This window comes from Rhopalosiphum padi, chromosome 1 (assembly GCF_020882245.1).
Source record: "Rhopalosiphum padi isolate XX-2018 chromosome 1, ASM2088224v1, whole genome shotgun sequence".
NCBI classification, from domain to species: domain Eukaryota; kingdom Metazoa; phylum Arthropoda; class Insecta; order Hemiptera; family Aphididae; genus Rhopalosiphum; species Rhopalosiphum padi.
In genome coordinates, this window is record NC_083597.1 from 70,952,064 (window position 1) to 70,969,505 (window position 17,442).

The 17,442-nt window shown below is 27.1% G+C and overlaps 1 protein-coding gene across 2 annotated transcripts; it reads right to left on the minus strand.

Annotated features, from left to right (window-relative positions):
* Positions 1-816: 816 nt before the first annotated feature.
* On the minus strand, positions 817-16,316 carry LOC132932234 (endothelin-converting enzyme 2-like). Of its 2 annotated transcripts, none has more exons than XM_060998509.1 (18): positions 15,983-16,316; positions 15,347-15,403; positions 14,902-15,054; positions 13,096-13,179; positions 10,789-11,006; positions 8,818-9,078; positions 8,011-8,109; positions 7,382-7,523; positions 5,831-5,948; positions 5,658-5,754; positions 5,395-5,571; positions 3,546-3,655; positions 3,394-3,452; positions 3,255-3,303; positions 3,036-3,103; positions 2,516-2,643; positions 1,987-2,145; positions 817-1,155 (listed from the first exon to the last, which is right to left on the minus strand). In XM_060998509.1, the coding sequence occupies exons 1-18, from the start codon at positions 16,107-16,109 to the stop codon at positions 973-975; spliced, it is 2,289 nt and encodes a 762-aa protein (XP_060854492.1). In that variant the 5' UTR covers positions 16,110-16,316; the 3' UTR covers positions 817-972. The 2 variants fall into 2 exon arrangements, with proteins under 2 accessions (XP_060854492.1, XP_060854491.1); XM_060998508.1 differs by having other exon boundaries at positions 15,980-16,316.
* Between the last annotated feature and the right edge of the window lie 1,126 nt (positions 16,317-17,442).

The window sequence follows — 17,442 nt, forward strand, 5'->3', positions numbered from 1 at the left end:
CGAGTTTTATTCAATATACTATACTTCCCTTAAGAACAGGGTTACTCAAATGATAGTGTACTGTTTTATAATATATTAATATTATTACCATTCCAAATACCTTGTATACATTAATAAATCATGTTCGGACCTGGAAAACAAAACTTAGAAAACTTTATTTGTATCACTCCAACAACTCGATTCTCTAGACTAGGTCATGTAGTGGGTGGGTATAGCTAACAAATTTCTCCTTAACTGGACAGGATAAGGTATAAATATCCACAGCCACTTGGTCAAAAGGAACGAATGAGGAGCGTTGAGCCATCGTATTACCAAACCATTCTTGGTTTTACTTGATTTGATGTCAAGTTCTAATCAACTCTAAATAGTAAATATACTAACACTATTGGCTGTGTAAATACTACACTCTTACATCAGTTGTATAATCACAGATTATTTTATTCAAGTGTACCTTCAAATTCTAAACGCTACATAAAAAAAATACCAATATTAACATCATAATATATCCAATAAAAATTTCGTGTCATAATCTTTAATTTGAATTTTGGTTACAATAATATAGCAATTTGTTAAGAAAAAAATTTTTTTGTAAACAACAGCGTTGTATATTGGATTTTGAACTACGACATATTGTACAGATTAAACAATTAATATATTTTTCGAAGGTTTACTGTGATTCGTTATGAAGTACCTGCACGAACTGCACACGTGACCAAACGTTAAACAATTAAGGTCGTCAAAGAGGAAAAATGTAAAATCATTTTCAATATATTACATACGCGAACGATACACAGACGGCAATAGACACACTACCTATATTATATCGTATCACTTTTATTATACAAAGATACAAATAAAATTATCATATATTACACAAAGCGCGTGGAAATTAAAATAATAACAATAATAATTATAATAATAATAATAATCGAGTACGTGGATAGCGGATATCGATGGTGTAGTTTTTAGCATTCACCACATGGAGCATTTATCGGAAGGATTCATAGGACTTCCGGCTGGACATTTCCAAGCTTCTGAAAACTCGGGACTGTTTCTCAACGAACCTAATACCCGGGCGGTGCTGGGACTGTGTTCATCGTTGACTATATACGTGATTTGTTCGTCGTTCTTTTTGTTTGGCTTTCGGCACCACACCTGTACGATACATTAAACCGTTATCGACAACGTTTCAACGTTTCACATATAACTTATTAGTGTACTATTATTAGTGTTTAGTCTAACGAGTTAGTATAATATTATATTTTAAGTACTAAACGGTCTGATACACTTTACCAAACATCACTTATACAACGACTATTAATATTTTTATAACGATAAAAAAAAATGTACACTCGCCACTCAGCTGTAGCTAAATAGCCTATCCGAAACGCCGTGTTGTCATAATTATATTTTAAATATCGAAACCGACGACATTTTCGTTGTTTTGGTACCTATGTTTGTCTAGAATTACGTATCTTGTATATGGCATTTAAACCAAAGCTAAGAAAAACTGATGATATTGACAATTGAAAATTAAAAATAATAATTATCTTATGATTTTTTTTTCTAACAGGCAGCGAAAATGTGATATTTAATATTCATTAGACACTATATAGTCATTGAAATTTTAAATAACACCGAAAAATGTTAAGACATAAATTCGATATAATAAAAAATATAATAAAATATAATTTTTTATTATAGTAATCCGCCCACGATGTTGTCATAATATGGTTATAGGTTAAATCTTATACCGGTCACAATAGTTAAAGATTTAAGAAAAATCTATAGGTATCAATAGATATCAATGAATATATTATTTATCATTATCATTCTCTTCAACTAATTTGTCAGCTGTTAAAATGTATACCAAAAAGAAAACTATTCGATCTAATATAAGTGATTTATGGAGTACTGTGTGAAAACCGTGATAAAAAATGATTGGTCGGTTCTAATCTCGCACAAGCATTTTTCCAGAACACTCACATTTGCGTAGGACAAGAAGAATAGTTGGTCATTAGAGTATTCAGTGAGCCCTGGTAGATGGAAGCCTTCGCCGATGTTATTTGATTTATACGCCTTCCATGACTGCTTCAGTCCTACATTATCGGCCATGTTTTCTCCGAGAGTGTGCGTACCGTTTAACTGTAAAAAAAAAAAAAATTGAAACGCGGTCAATCAGGACAATCCAAATTATAAGAATATTCTGCGGACCGTGGTAACAGTAACTATTATGGTCAAAAATGGTTACAGAAAAGGCTATGGAAACGATAGCACCCCTTACCACTGCCAAAAAAATATTTATATATGTTGTAAATATAATAAAATAATAAAATAATTATATAATATTTCATTCTTATCTGTTGCGCTAAATACATTGTTTTATTGATATTTCAATTCAATAAATGTCTCATCGTAAAACTGAAAATTTTTCTTTTATTGTGTCTATCGAGTTTTATAATTGGTTGACAAAATCTCTATTTATTCAATGTAAAATAATAATAAAAATGCTTACTTTGATATTTGGGCCTATCTTGAACTTATCGTATTGATTGACGAAACACAGTGCCCGAAGCAAGTACTCTCGCTCAGAGTTCAACGTCCATTGCGGTGCCTTGTGACCATGGGAGTCGTAATTTTTACCTAAATCACGACGATGTAATGTTATAATATTATAATATATGTATATTATTGTAGTTATAATATCACTGTATACTCAGTGCCAAATCCTAAGTATTGGAAAATTGAGAATACGAAAAACAAATATTGAATTTTATTTATGTCAATAACTGATAATTAGTTATATATAATATGGTGCGGGTAATTTTTTTAAATGCTTTTATGTTTATCAATATTATTTAATATTCTATGTATTTTTTCCCTATATAAAATAAGAAAACCTAAGACATCGATTTAAGGTCCCTAACACAAACTCAGCCTTGAGAATTCAATGAATTCCACCACAGCTAAATCCGTAATAAATTATCTGTTAAAAGTTAGAATAGAACTACAACAGTTTCGTTATGTGCGCCTACCTTCGATGTCGAATCCATGCGTGATTTCGTGTCCGATGATCGAACCAATGGCGCCATAATTTACGACACTGCAACAACGGATAGTATAGACATTGATAGTATAATTCAAATCATACGGAAAAACAATAAGTAAATAATAATTATATATTTATATATATAAAAAGAAAAAAAAATTTTATTTTTGAGAAATCTAAAAATTCTGTCAGTCACGTGACTTACTCGACTCCTTTGTTGAAAAACGGTACCCGTAGAATCCCAGCTGGAATATCTGCGAGGCGGCAAACATGTAATAAAAATAATAGCACATTCAAACAATAAGTAACAAAAAATTACACTATAATTTAGTCAATATTCTCACTAATGGAATTCTCCAATCTGTTGTAAAATGCATTAACTTCCAATGGGTCTGACATGATTCTGCAACAAAGTCGATCGATTAAAAATGTTTAAATATAAATTGTTATTAATTTTTTATAATTTTTTATAATAAAATATGTTGTATGCACTTACTGCTTAGCGGCATCAGTTTCTGGTTTGCCCAATCGGTCCAGTGTCATAATGAGTTCTTCGGCATTGATGTTTACAATGGTTTGAAGGTACTCGTTTTCTATGATTTTGACCTAATTAGGATGTCGAACATTTTAATAAATATTATTATGTTTTTAACCCCGAAATGGATAGTGAAAAAAAAACCTAAACTGTGCTTAACGGAGAGAAAAATTTTAAATCAAAGCCAATACATCTTCACCTTATAATAATATTTACCCCGTATAGTAAATTGCGTCAAATGACTTTTTTTTAAGAAATATTGAATACCATTTTATGTAAAAAAATTTTGTCGCTATTTTTACACATCAACTGATTCATGATAATGATTTATATGTTTTTTAGTAATTTATTGTAATAGTGTGTTTTTCCCAAAGGCTTATAAAAATATTTTCCAATAATCTTATACTACATCACCACTACATGTCTCTTGAACTCAATTCACGTTTTAATTTTGAAAATTTATTATTTTTATACATTTTAATTTCGTTTTGGTTTTAGCTAAATCAACTTAGTAGGATTCCTACCCATAGTGTTGCACGAACAACTGACTCATTAATTTGTTGATCGTAAACAGTGATAGCAATAAACTATCGGATTTTAATATATGTATTATATATAACTAGTGGCAAAACTTGGTAAAAAAAACAATGGCGGGTATACATATTATTAGTAAGAATACATTACAAAAAAAAGTTTTTATAACTTGTTTGAAAAAAATAATCCTTTAATAAAAATACTTAAATAATAATAGTGGGTTATTTTTCTAACCCAAATGATGCGATAACGTTAAAAATACGTCAACATATTAGTACCTATACAACAGAATAAACGTGAAAAACACGTATATAATAATTTGAAAAAAAAAAATTTTTATCTTATAAATGTATGCTAAATAAATTGCATAGAAGTTTAAAGGATTTCTACTTTTGAAATATCTGGGGGGGAATGATACATTTAACCCACACGAAAAAAATTTAGGGTGGAAGCGTTCCGCTTGCTATCAACAATAATTATTCCACTATGTCCAATAACAATGTTTAAAATATATCAATGAATTCACGATCACATAGATACTAGATAATATGTGTGTTGTTTACTATATGTATATGTATAGTTTTCACTACCTGTTCATTCATGGTGGAAAACGAATTACAAACGTTCGACTGCGCGGTTGCAAAAACATAGTAGCTTAGATTTTTAAGACAAAAATAATTCGTATAAATATAATAAACTGTCGTGTGTATATTATAGTGGGAGCCGAGATGAGAGAGTAAGAGAAGTGCTATCATAATGAATGAATCATAATTTGTTCGTACAAGAATGTTGTCCCACAACAATTTTATTGCAAGTTATGACTACAGCAGATAGTAAATATTGATTCGACGATATTTAATTTTTAAAAAAATTTCTCTCGTTTAGGTTACAATATTATACATTGATTATACAAGTATATCAGTATTTCAGTATTTGTGAATTTGTATTTAAATTATTCATGCACATATTACTTACTAATATAAATTTATTCAATTTTTATTTGTGTTTTTCGTAAAATATGTCTCTGAATTATTTCGTCGACATATTAATAGTATAATGTGCTGCAGTGCATTTTCATTACGATAATTGCTCTTAGGCACTGTGTATATTTTTAACTTAGTTTTAGGTCATAAATGCATGCATATTATATATTCTAAAAACTGTTTTAAAGAATCAGACCCCTAGTAGGCCTATTTCAACTGACTTAGATATATATGTATTATGTATACATTATATTTATTATAATAATATATATTATTATTTACAATATTCTTACGTAGTCGAAATTTTTGTCTAACAGGTCCGGCGTCTCGAATATTTTTGGATAACCGACTCCGACTTTCAAGGCATCCAACTTAAAAAAAATAGCGCGTTTAGTCTCCTCGTCCATCCAATCGGATTCACTGATCATATTTTTGAATACATATTGCAGTTTACTGATCATTTCAAAGACCTTGTACGAGAAATAAAAAACGTTACTATCCGTTACATCCACCGGTCTATATCTGCGTATAATACCTAATAATATAATATAATTACCTTCTTTGTAGTATCTTTCAGATCATGGCGAGAATAGAACTCATAAGCTACGGGATATTTTAAGATAGACTTGGTTACTGTTGTACAAAATTCCTGTCTTAAGAAAAACGATATGGGTGAATACGTTTTAAACAGCCGTTTAAATATTTCGTAAAAGTATGAGTATTAAGTACCTGGTCAATCTTTTTGGCGACGGTAGTATGACATCAAAAAATTTTTCTCTTAGCTGTATCATTGCGGTAGTAGTGTGAATAGTTAGAGATTCCACAACTCTCCACCAAAGAAATTGTTCTGAAATAGTTTGGTACAGATATAATCAACAGTAATAGAAAATATATTGTTATTATTATTACTATTATTACGTATTTATTTTTCACACATGTTTCAATAAAGAATCAATGTTTTTTTAATTAAACTTATTTACTGAAGTCTCACATTCATTGTGTTTAATAGACAATTTTTTCATCATACTAATAATTATTATTTATAACAGCTATTAATATAAATGTTATATTTTTCTTTTTATGAGAAGAAAATTTTAAATCTGTATTTAATTAATACAATAAGAAAATTAGATATTTACAATAATAAAAAAAAAAAAATAACACGAGTAATGAGTTGGGTAAAAAACCTATTGGTAATACCTCTATTTTTAATTAATAGATGAAAAATTAATAAAAATTGTATTAGTAAACTTTGTATCTATTTATTTATCAATGATAGTAAAGTTTATATATATTATATAAATATTTATATTTATATATATATATAATAATACAATATACATATATCACATAGTGATTCTCAATCTTTTTGGGACTTTTACACATAAAATGGGTTAGATATTAGCAAATACCAAATTTTTTAACCCCCCAGGTTAGGATAAACTGTTGTTTTAAAATATAATTGAAAAAAATTAATTAACACATGACAATAATAGCATTAAACATAGAAATTGTTGTGGATTATAAAAATATTTGGTAACTAAACATCATGATAAACAATGGTAATATTAATATTTAATAATATATACAAATCGATTCATTTCTATTTTCATTGTTTATTCTGTTCATAAAAAAGATAAAATTACGTAATATTGTTAATATATTTTTGCTTTTAGTCTATGAAGTTATCTCTTTCTTAGCAACAGTAGGTGCGCCAATATTGGCAATTGGAATGTGATGCGCGGCTTTCTCTCGTTTCAACCAGTCGACAATAAACCGGACACACATTTATACTCAATTGTATACTTAAACTATTCAGGTATGAAAATTTCATGAACTCAGTCTCGCAATTACTGCTTTAGTGGTCAGAAGTACAACGATTAAACGTGAATGGTTCTTAATAGGTATTATTTCCATCTTGTATTCGTCGATTTAATGTGAATTCTTGAGATAGGTAAAAAATACTACTGGTTTCATATCGTAATTCGTGAATTGTTTCTTCTTTTTTTTAATTAGAAACATATACATATATAACTTATTTCTGTGTTTTCTATATTTTATAGACCACCATAATACAGGCAAATAAGCGCCTTAATCCAAATTAATAACATTTCAACGATGTCGCATAAAATTATGTACATAATATTATGATATGTAAATAGTTTTGCGTTTCTTAAATAACGTAAAATTAATAATATTCGTTTTTATTTTTATATGTTTCAAGACATACTGTAACTTAAAATAATATATTTTATTTAAAAAAAATATAGGTGTACTTACGAATTTCTTCTAGAGGAGTGTCTATTAATTTCGATTGGAGTTCCAAAAAATATTCCGGATTCCGAACTAATATTGTATCGCTCATCGTCCATGTGAAATTTGTGTCCGTGGTAAAATGATCCACATACGATTGCCAGTCAAACTATATAGTATGAAAGTAATACAAATACAATTTAGTCACAGGCTTAAAGAAATAAAGAACACAATAATTTAATGTATGTTAATAGTACTAGTCATCAATCGATATCTGTATAAAGTAAGGTTATTATTTCAAATTATTATAAGCTTTATAACGAAAATGAATCATATCGTATTCGATAAACGATTCAAGGGAGATCTCGACTTTCTATGTCAGCCCTGAAGTTTGTCTTTTCAGTATTTAAATAGTTTAAATAGAAAAAAAATAAGTATTTGACTTTTTAATGTTTTAGTTTAGATATAATGAAATAATTATAATTAATCTTGTTTTCGACTTTAAAGTTTTAGAATCCTCATCAAATCATATTGATCATATTAGACTAAATTATGTTCTTAAAAATTGAAATCACTGTAGATTTTAAAATTAAAAATTAAAATCATTGTGACTGCAATATTACGCTACATTCAAAATCCATTCAATTATGTAGTACCAAATTGTCTCCAAATGTGTCTGTCGTATTCGAGTACATGTAATCCCTTAGGCCTCCGGTTGTGAATTCTTCTCCTTTTTTGTCGTAGTCTACGTCTTTCTGTAAAATAAATATACTAGAGAATATAATATTATAAAGTGTAATAGAAATATTTGAAAATATAATGAACATTGTAATAAAAACGTTTGTTCAAATCAATATTTAACATTTTTTTTTGTTTCAAATATAATTATTTTTATTTTTTAATAAATTAATAAATTAATAAAATATTTCTGTACATATTATTTAGTTATATTTGCCAGTTTTTCTGTTACGCGTAGAAAAGTAAGTTGATATCGTACCTTAAGTAGTATATTCTTATCAATAAAAACACGATCACATGTTGACATTAAATCATTATTTGTTGTTCATATGAAATATGCATGCCACGTAATAAACAGTGACCAAAGAATTATTGCCTACTGGAAATTATGATAATAGAATTTAGAATTAAGAATAATAGTTGGAGCTAAACTTATGTGTTATTGGTGACTTTTGTATTCCTATTATTGGAAAAATGATGTGTGACTGTGAAAATATTATATCGGTCTATAACCATCATATTGAACAATAAAATAATATAATAGTATTATGCTATGATATTATGTTATATTAGTTCTTAAAACAAAGAGTGAACAAAATTTAAAAATTTAAATTTGTTTCGATGGAAACCGGAAAACTGATTGGGAAAATATTATTTTTAGATGTTTGAATGAATCATTCTCTTTAATGAATTATTCTACATTGAACGATTTATTAATATTATACCTTCAATAAGTTCGCTTCAAAAGTGAGGACTACTACACAAAACCTAGCCAACGCAGTGGTGTTGAATAATTCTTCGGGGAACATAGATATGATGATCTTCATCATATACTCGACTTTGGCCATCGCTATTCTTTTGTTAAATTCGTCATCATCGAAGATGGTACGGATGTCAAATGGACGCTGTTGACCAATTTTTTTAGGGCGATGATAGTCGTACAGCGGTTCTGGTAATTTTGAAGTATAAGTCGACACAGGCCCAACCTGCAGTCAAGAAAAACAATTTGTTGTTAAAACCAAAAACCAAACGATAACATTGAAATAAAAATAATAATAACTAAAATAATCTTTTTTCAAAAAAGGACACTTCATTCAATAACAAAAAAAAAAAAATCTTTAAATACGACTATATTAATAATATTTTATTAATTATTTACATTCTTTTAATGTTAATATTTTAACCATTATTTATTAAACAAAATTAAAAAATAATAGAAGTATAATATGATGCGTAGAAAACTGTTTACCGAGTGATGATATTATTAAACCAAAAATTATTATTGATACTTTCTTAAATAGTATGTATTGATAAAATAAATTCTTAATAATTATAAATTTTTATACTAAAATACGTAAGCACAAAAATAGAAAAAATAGGTACGCATAAAATAATAAAATGCATTTAAAATTTTTGATTTTTAAATTCGTTATTATATGTAGAGAATAGATTTCTAGCTTTGTTATTTTTAAAAACTTAAGTATATAAAAAAAACGCGCAACTCCTGCAACTTTTAATCTCTATAATATAGTTATACTAATAAATGCGCAAATTATGTTATGTGGATTTATCACAGTTCTAAAATTAGGTACCCAGAATATAATAGGTCTATGAAGTCGTTGAAAAACGACGAAAAAAATCGTGGACCTAATAAAATTAACGTACAGACTAGAGATATTATATACTTTTAATGCTAATATGTATACCTGACAGACAACCAGGTCCGATAATAACAAATGAAAAAAAGTATAATTACTTTTATAATATTTAACTGGTTTTTTTATTGTTCGATAACGATATCAAACCTTAAAATATCAATACTGGCTGCTGGTATCGATATCTATGATTGGCTATTCATAATAAAAATAATCAACCAAAGTTTAAAATTGAATATCCAGTAACGACATTAAGACGATGTTTTTTCCCTCTCTGACGCTCGTGTAACAAAGAAAATATAAGTTTTTGCAAAATCGTTTCAAATCCTACCTATTTTCATGATTTATTGTTAGCTACATAAACAATAATTAAACATGGAATAATCAATTAGAAAATCTGACAATACTTAATATACAAGAACTTTTATTGTTTTATGTACCAATATAAACTTTAATATTTTAATTATTATTTCACTTAATAATTGCATTTAAAAATTCAATTTTATAAACAAAATTATACATTGAAATCCAAAATATGTCACTCTCAAAAATTTCCGTTACAAGCGGCAAATCCAGACATTAATTTTAAGTTGGGTACATTATTTATATTTTCAGTAAATTAATTATAAATTATATGTGAATAAAGTTCCAACATAGAATGTCCGACTATTTTATAGATATTTATTTAATTTTTTAAAATCATATTTATAAATAAATAAAAAAAGATTACCATTTAAAATTTTTTCTGTAGTCTATTGATAGTGGGGGGGCACGAGCACCTAATGGAGGTGGACTTCACGAAACTACCACTCTTTGTAACAGTTAATTTTACTTTTATACAACACGCACAAATTACTATATTTTAATTGAATATATTTCGTTGATATTACAAAAGGTTAATGAGAGAAAACCACAATCTATACGAGTATGAATTTTACGAGTATTAAAATTAATTTTTTTATATTATTATTATGTTTCATATATTACAAAATATAATAATATATACAATAATATTTAATAATAATTTGTGTTTATATTTACAGTCATGGTCGTTAGGTTGGTTTTTGGGTTCGTTTCCATGCTTAACTGCACCATGATATCCATTCCGAGGTACCGCTGGATCAACCCTAAGGTTCGTGCCACATTGAACCGGACCCCGTTGACGTATCTGGCGGCCGTAAAATCTGGAAATTTTCGCGGCAGACCAACCATATCTAGGATCTTGAACACCGGTTCATATCCTATATCGTTTAATGTATCTACGGGTAAAACCAAATACACAATCAATCTACTTTTTTAAATAACACCAACAACACCACCTGTACATACATTTTATTTATAACTTACAACTCACATTAACCAATAGCTACTAGGTATCCCTACATATAATGGGAGCAGAACGCGAATGAGGATTCGCGATGACATTGCATTTTCCGGACGAATAATGATTCATTTTATTCTACATAATTTTACTTTGTCCTATTTTATGTATAAGTCAGGGGCGTTCCTAAACTCACTAAAGAAAAAGGGGGAACTAAAGATCTAATTCCTCAGTCTTTGCATACATATTATAGTTTTAAATTACTTATTATAAAATATTCATTTATTTTTAGAAATATGTGTTAAGGTCATTATAAAAGTACACTGGACATTTGGTGTCTTCGTCTTTCTAGCACATAAGATGGAAAATTATACGTTCAAAATATTCTATTTACCTGGCTATTATATTTAATATTTAAATTAATTGAACCATTATTAGATTTATAAGTAAGAATATTATTTAGAAGTTATTTTTAGGTGTGTATGTGTTATTTAATATTTAAATTATTAATGTTCTGTAGTTATACAAACTTCTATTTTTCAAAGAAAACCCTTTCTTCTACTGTAAAATATTTAGCTGATAACTTTTATGAAAAATTTGAGGAAACAAAATCAAAATTAAAATGAGCAGTTTTTGAGTTTTTTGATTTGATGTATTAAGGAAAATAGCAGATATGAAGGCTATGATGTCTTAAATATTTTATCAATTAATATTAATCTATTAACATTTATAACTTGTAAAATAGTCCAAGTATTAGATCCAATATTATATAATATATTTTATACTTCTTTTTATATATTTAAAAAAAATTTATACTTGGTAGAAACATTTTAACAATGGAAAATTATCCAATTGAATTTTAAATGAGGTACATCGAAATTTTCAAAATTATTATCTATCAAATTAAAATTATATAGGTTAAAAAAAGAAAAATCCATTTATTTAAAAAGTATTAAATATACGAATATTTAATATGCATATGGAAATCAATGAATTATCCACTTTTTCCCTAAAATTGACGAAATATGCAAAATATGAAATTTAAATTTTTGATTTTTAATCTTATCATCGTACAGTTCAGATTTCTAGCTTGGTCTACTATAAATCGAGAATATATTATAAAACAATACGCAACTCCTATAATTCCCGAGCTTTATTCATCGATATATAATTACTATTAATATATTATTTAATTTTATTAATATAAAATCAACTGTTATTGTAAGATACGCTTTTATTGTAATACAATATTAAACATTTTATATTTTATTACTGTACAGCAAGAGGCATACACGCACGTTAGTAGAAAAATATGATATTTTTTATTGCGATAACAATAATTAGGTATATTTTATATATTATTATAATAAACGCCGCATAATGCGTGCCCAACTGTTATTCGGTCATTCACCATTTCTACCCTCTCTACACACGATACGTATTGAAATCTATAAAGTATTTAAACGCGCCTTCGAAAAATACTTCACATTTCGTATTTTTATTTTGTAAACGACCGCGTAAGACTGCGCTTACCTATTAAACGTGTCATTATTTATTGCGTATCCCGCTGCATATACATATTACATATATATTCGTTATTGTTATATTTTTTAATGAGACAGTTTTCGTTATTTTTGGTGGACTTTTTTGGGTGAATTAGGTACCGCCACAGCTGCAGCTGTAGAATGAGCGTTGCTAGTTCAGAGACCGTTAAATTAAATAGCCGTAATAAACCCGGAGACGAAAAGAATACGATCCGAAATCGGCGGCCGAGGCGGCGTCTTTTATATCAATTTAATATATTAATATAAAAGGCGTATATACTATATAGTAGGTATACGTTTTTATAGGCAGCATTATTTTTTATCATAAATATCACGTGTCAAGCGAATCGCTGTTACCCTCCAAACGTTTTGAGGCGCCGCCGCCGCGTTGTACATTTATCAAAGTGAAAAGGGGATGATTCCTACACTCATGCTCGTTGAACTGTATTATATCTTTTATGTAATAGAATATATTTCTCATACCTGTATCCAAACACGACTTATATAAACGTCTCGCTTTTTTTAGGGATTGCAGATCGTTTGTACGATCCATTTCTTCTAAGATCTCTGAAACAAAAAATATTATTTGTAGTATTGTATATCGTTATCTGTTTAACAGACACGACGATAAAATATAATAACAATAACGATGAAAAATATAATAAATAATAATTAACATCATTATTAACGAAGATTAAGTGATGGCGTACGAAAGGAACAATAATGTTTATTTATGATCTACAATTTGAGGCCTAGGAATAAAAATTAGTACCTACCTATATATAAATTAGATTAAAAAAACACATTATTTAAAATAACAGTAATTATAAATGTTTTACGACATTATAAAAATTTGAAAACAGTTTTAACAAATTGGTATAGACGTCATAATAATTGTATATCATACGAAAATGTATTAGTTATGAGTTATGATGTTTAATAATTGTTTATAGTATATTATAGAAATCATTTTTTTCAACCAAGTATAATTATTATAATTTTTATAGACGATTCAAATCAAAATAATTCGTTTAATAATACCATGGTACATAGTATCATAGTATATTTTTATTATCTAATTTAATTTAATTTAATACACACTTCGTTTTCAATTTATATTTGATCAATGGCGCTACATCATGATTAAATATTTGTGTGGACTTTAGATTAACAATGATGCTGTGCTCAGAAAAAAAGTGTTATCACTGTTGAATCGAAATTTACGAAAAAAATAATTTAGAACTTTTTACTGTTTAGATAAAAACGGTCAGAACATTGACGGATATTAACAAACGCCATTTCTTTGAGATATAAAATATAATCGACTTATCGGAAAAATTGAAATAACATAAAAGCTTTGTATTTTAATTGATCCTAAATTTAAAACTATGTTTTCACGAGAATTCACAAGGTGAGCTTTGCTTTTATGAAATACGATCAAAATGTGGATGGAACAAACGTGTTTGATTTTCAGTCGTAAGATGAAAAATTTAACAATCATTAAAACTAGACACAAAAAAAATGAGTACTTATACATTAAGTATAAAGTATACCGAGTGATTCATTCAACGTAAGACAGTGACTACTTCAAAAAATGTCTTTCTTTAATGAAATCGTACATTTTTAATACGTTAAGCTAAAACAAAATGTTTTTGGAGTACTTATTCATTTATGAGAATAAAATTTTGGACCACTTTGACAACTTGAAAAGTTTTAGTGAGCAAAGTGGAATGGTATGGTGGCACTCCACAAAATATTGGTCCACTATCTAAAGCTTAGATTCTAAAATTTAAATACGTATAACTAATAAACTACTTGGCTAGAATTTAATTTTTATAAATCGATATAATCCAAATACTATTTTGTTTCAGAATATGAAATTAAAGATTTATGAAGAGTAAAATACTAAGGTATACTTTTGTTGGATTTTTACGATATTTTAATTTTAAAGTAAGTTTTGACTTACCTATAACTTTATAAGTATGTAAAATATTAATATTAAACGTCAATTAATATTTTCAATTTATACATCTTTTATAATTTATTACTATAAAAATATGAAAATCAGAAAGGAAAAATGTTTTTTTGGCAGGACCGCTGCTCGTAACTCGACTTATCTATGATTTCGATTCTTGCCCTGGCACGGTTATTAAATTTTATTTGACGCCCATTTATGTAATCGTCGCATAACATAGCCGTTACAATAAAATAATCCTAAAGACCTAGACATATTATTATATTATGTCACATTCATATTATTATTATTGTTATTATTATAATTATAATCACTTGTAATTTCTTCAGAAATGTTTCTTGTTTTTTCATTAAACCAATTAGTGGGTTTATCAGGTTCCAGCTCTTCAATGTATTTTCCACACGCGAATTCGTAAAAGTCGTCGCAAGGTTCAACGGCCACATTCATGGATCTCGTTATAGTACTAGCTGCGTGTTCATCGTGAACGGGGTAAATAACAACGACCATAATATTTGCAAAAATAAAAAATAATCATCAAATTTAATATTATCGAAAACATAAAAAAAACCGCAAGTGACACGATTTATTATATAAAATTATTAGTGTACATATCTATAGCTTAATCCAAAATAATAATTATTATGAGTCACGTTTTTTTGGATTAAAATATCGTAATATATTATATATTTTGTATCACAATTTACTGTGTCTAAATAATATGGTTCCGTGATATATTATATATAAGTAGGTAATACAAACCTGAAACTAGACATTCATCGCTTGTACACGTCGTATTCTTGACACCAAATATACCACCTATACAATAATAATAAAAACACACGTATGGTTATATTGTTAACTGTACTAGGTATATTATAATCAGGACTGTGAATTTATTGCATTAAAAAATCTTTAAAAATGCACTAAAAACACTAGTAATATCAGCATAAAATGCATTATGAGTATACAAATCTATCAATTATGAAATGTTGTAAGTTAAATATATTATTAATAAGAGAGTGAGATACGTACGCATAAAAATCTTAAATATTAATACTTATATGAATATATAATTATGTGCGTGTAAAATTAATATTTATAAGACGAAAATAAAAACAATAAACTTAGTAAAATGCGTGTAAAAATATTCAATTTACGGAAATAATTAAAAATAGTAAAAAATTTAAAAAATACCAAAATCCCTATATAAATAAAAATAAAAATTGTAAAAATAAAGATTCAAAATAGAATTTATCAATACCTAATTTAAATCTTGGAAGCTTTACAATAAGCCAAAAATAATGCACTTTTCTACTAATTCATGGTTCTAATAATATTATTATTTTAAGATGGATTATATTATATGTGAGGAATATCCCATTATCTACTTACTACCTCGAATTTTCATGACCGCCAGTACCAAAAAAACACAGGACAGAACGGCGGCAAGGATAATTATCCATTTTTCTAGAACGGTCCTGCCGCGCAGCAGATCTTGGAGTTTCCTGTCAAAGAGATGCATCGGATAGTATCTTATTACCAGAGAAAAAATAATGACTTGACCACCAAACGTAACCACCACAGCCGATGGTCAAAAAATATGATATTATATACAGCTATTAATTACAACTGAATGCGTGTGTGCTATCGGAGAAAAGAAACGATGATTTTTTCCACACGATGTAATTTTCGTGTTAATCAGTTATAATATACATTTGGTATGAAAATAAACTCATTTCGTCTTTGACATTACGACTAACGATAATCTTCTGCACGTTATTATAATATCAATTAACCAAATTAATTTTTTATCGACATAAACGAATAATAACCGTCATATTATGTATACAGTATGATCAACCGAGCATACTCACCCCACCGATTTTATTCTTTAATAATGCAGTTAATCAAATTTTGATTTTATGATTTTTTTTTTTTTAGTATCCTTAATGACTACATTTTAAAATAATTGAATTTTTATTCCATTAAAGGAGTGTTTCTCAATAGTGAACTTAAATTATTACAGATGACTTTTTCGTATATATCCACTCTTTTGATTTTAAATTTAAAATAGTTTCTAAGTTATTTAAATTAATATAACAAGTCAACATTATAGTTTTACATCAAAAGTATAATAAATGTATTATTTTGATTGATTAGTATAAGTATTGTTATTAACATTAAGACCATTTTCACAAATTATGAAATTCCACTATAATATACTATTATTAATTACTGTAATTGTCATATTATCATAGCCCAATAATATATTATGCATCATGGAACTATAATTATCCTCAGTAGATAAAGTTAAATATTTCAGAAATTGTTCATTCCAATTTCGATTAATATACTTACATCAATAATTTTTTTTTCTTTAAATCATATACTTTGTCTCAGTTTACTGTAAAATGTATCTTATTTAAACAAAAGATAATTATACAACCACTTATTAACACTCCTTTAATGGTAACAAAAAATATTTATATTTAAACATTTAATTCTTATAAGTAAAGGTTTACTTCAAAGTCAAATATTCCAAAAACCCTAATTTTAATAAATTTTCTATTGAAGAAAAAACGGCGGTAAGTATGACTAGTGAACACTCAGTGACCTGTAATATATAATATTGTGGCATTTAAAAGAGAATTATTCGACAAATAACTAATAACAACAAATCTTGTATCAGTTGTATCTGATTATTTTTTATTTCAACTTAATCTCTCAATATATTTTATAGAATGATATATTATTTTATTCTATTTATTAATAATTATATTATGTCCTGGTAAGGTATAAGATAAAAAAAAAATCAGCCAGTATTTTAACGATATAATCATAAAATGGAATATTTT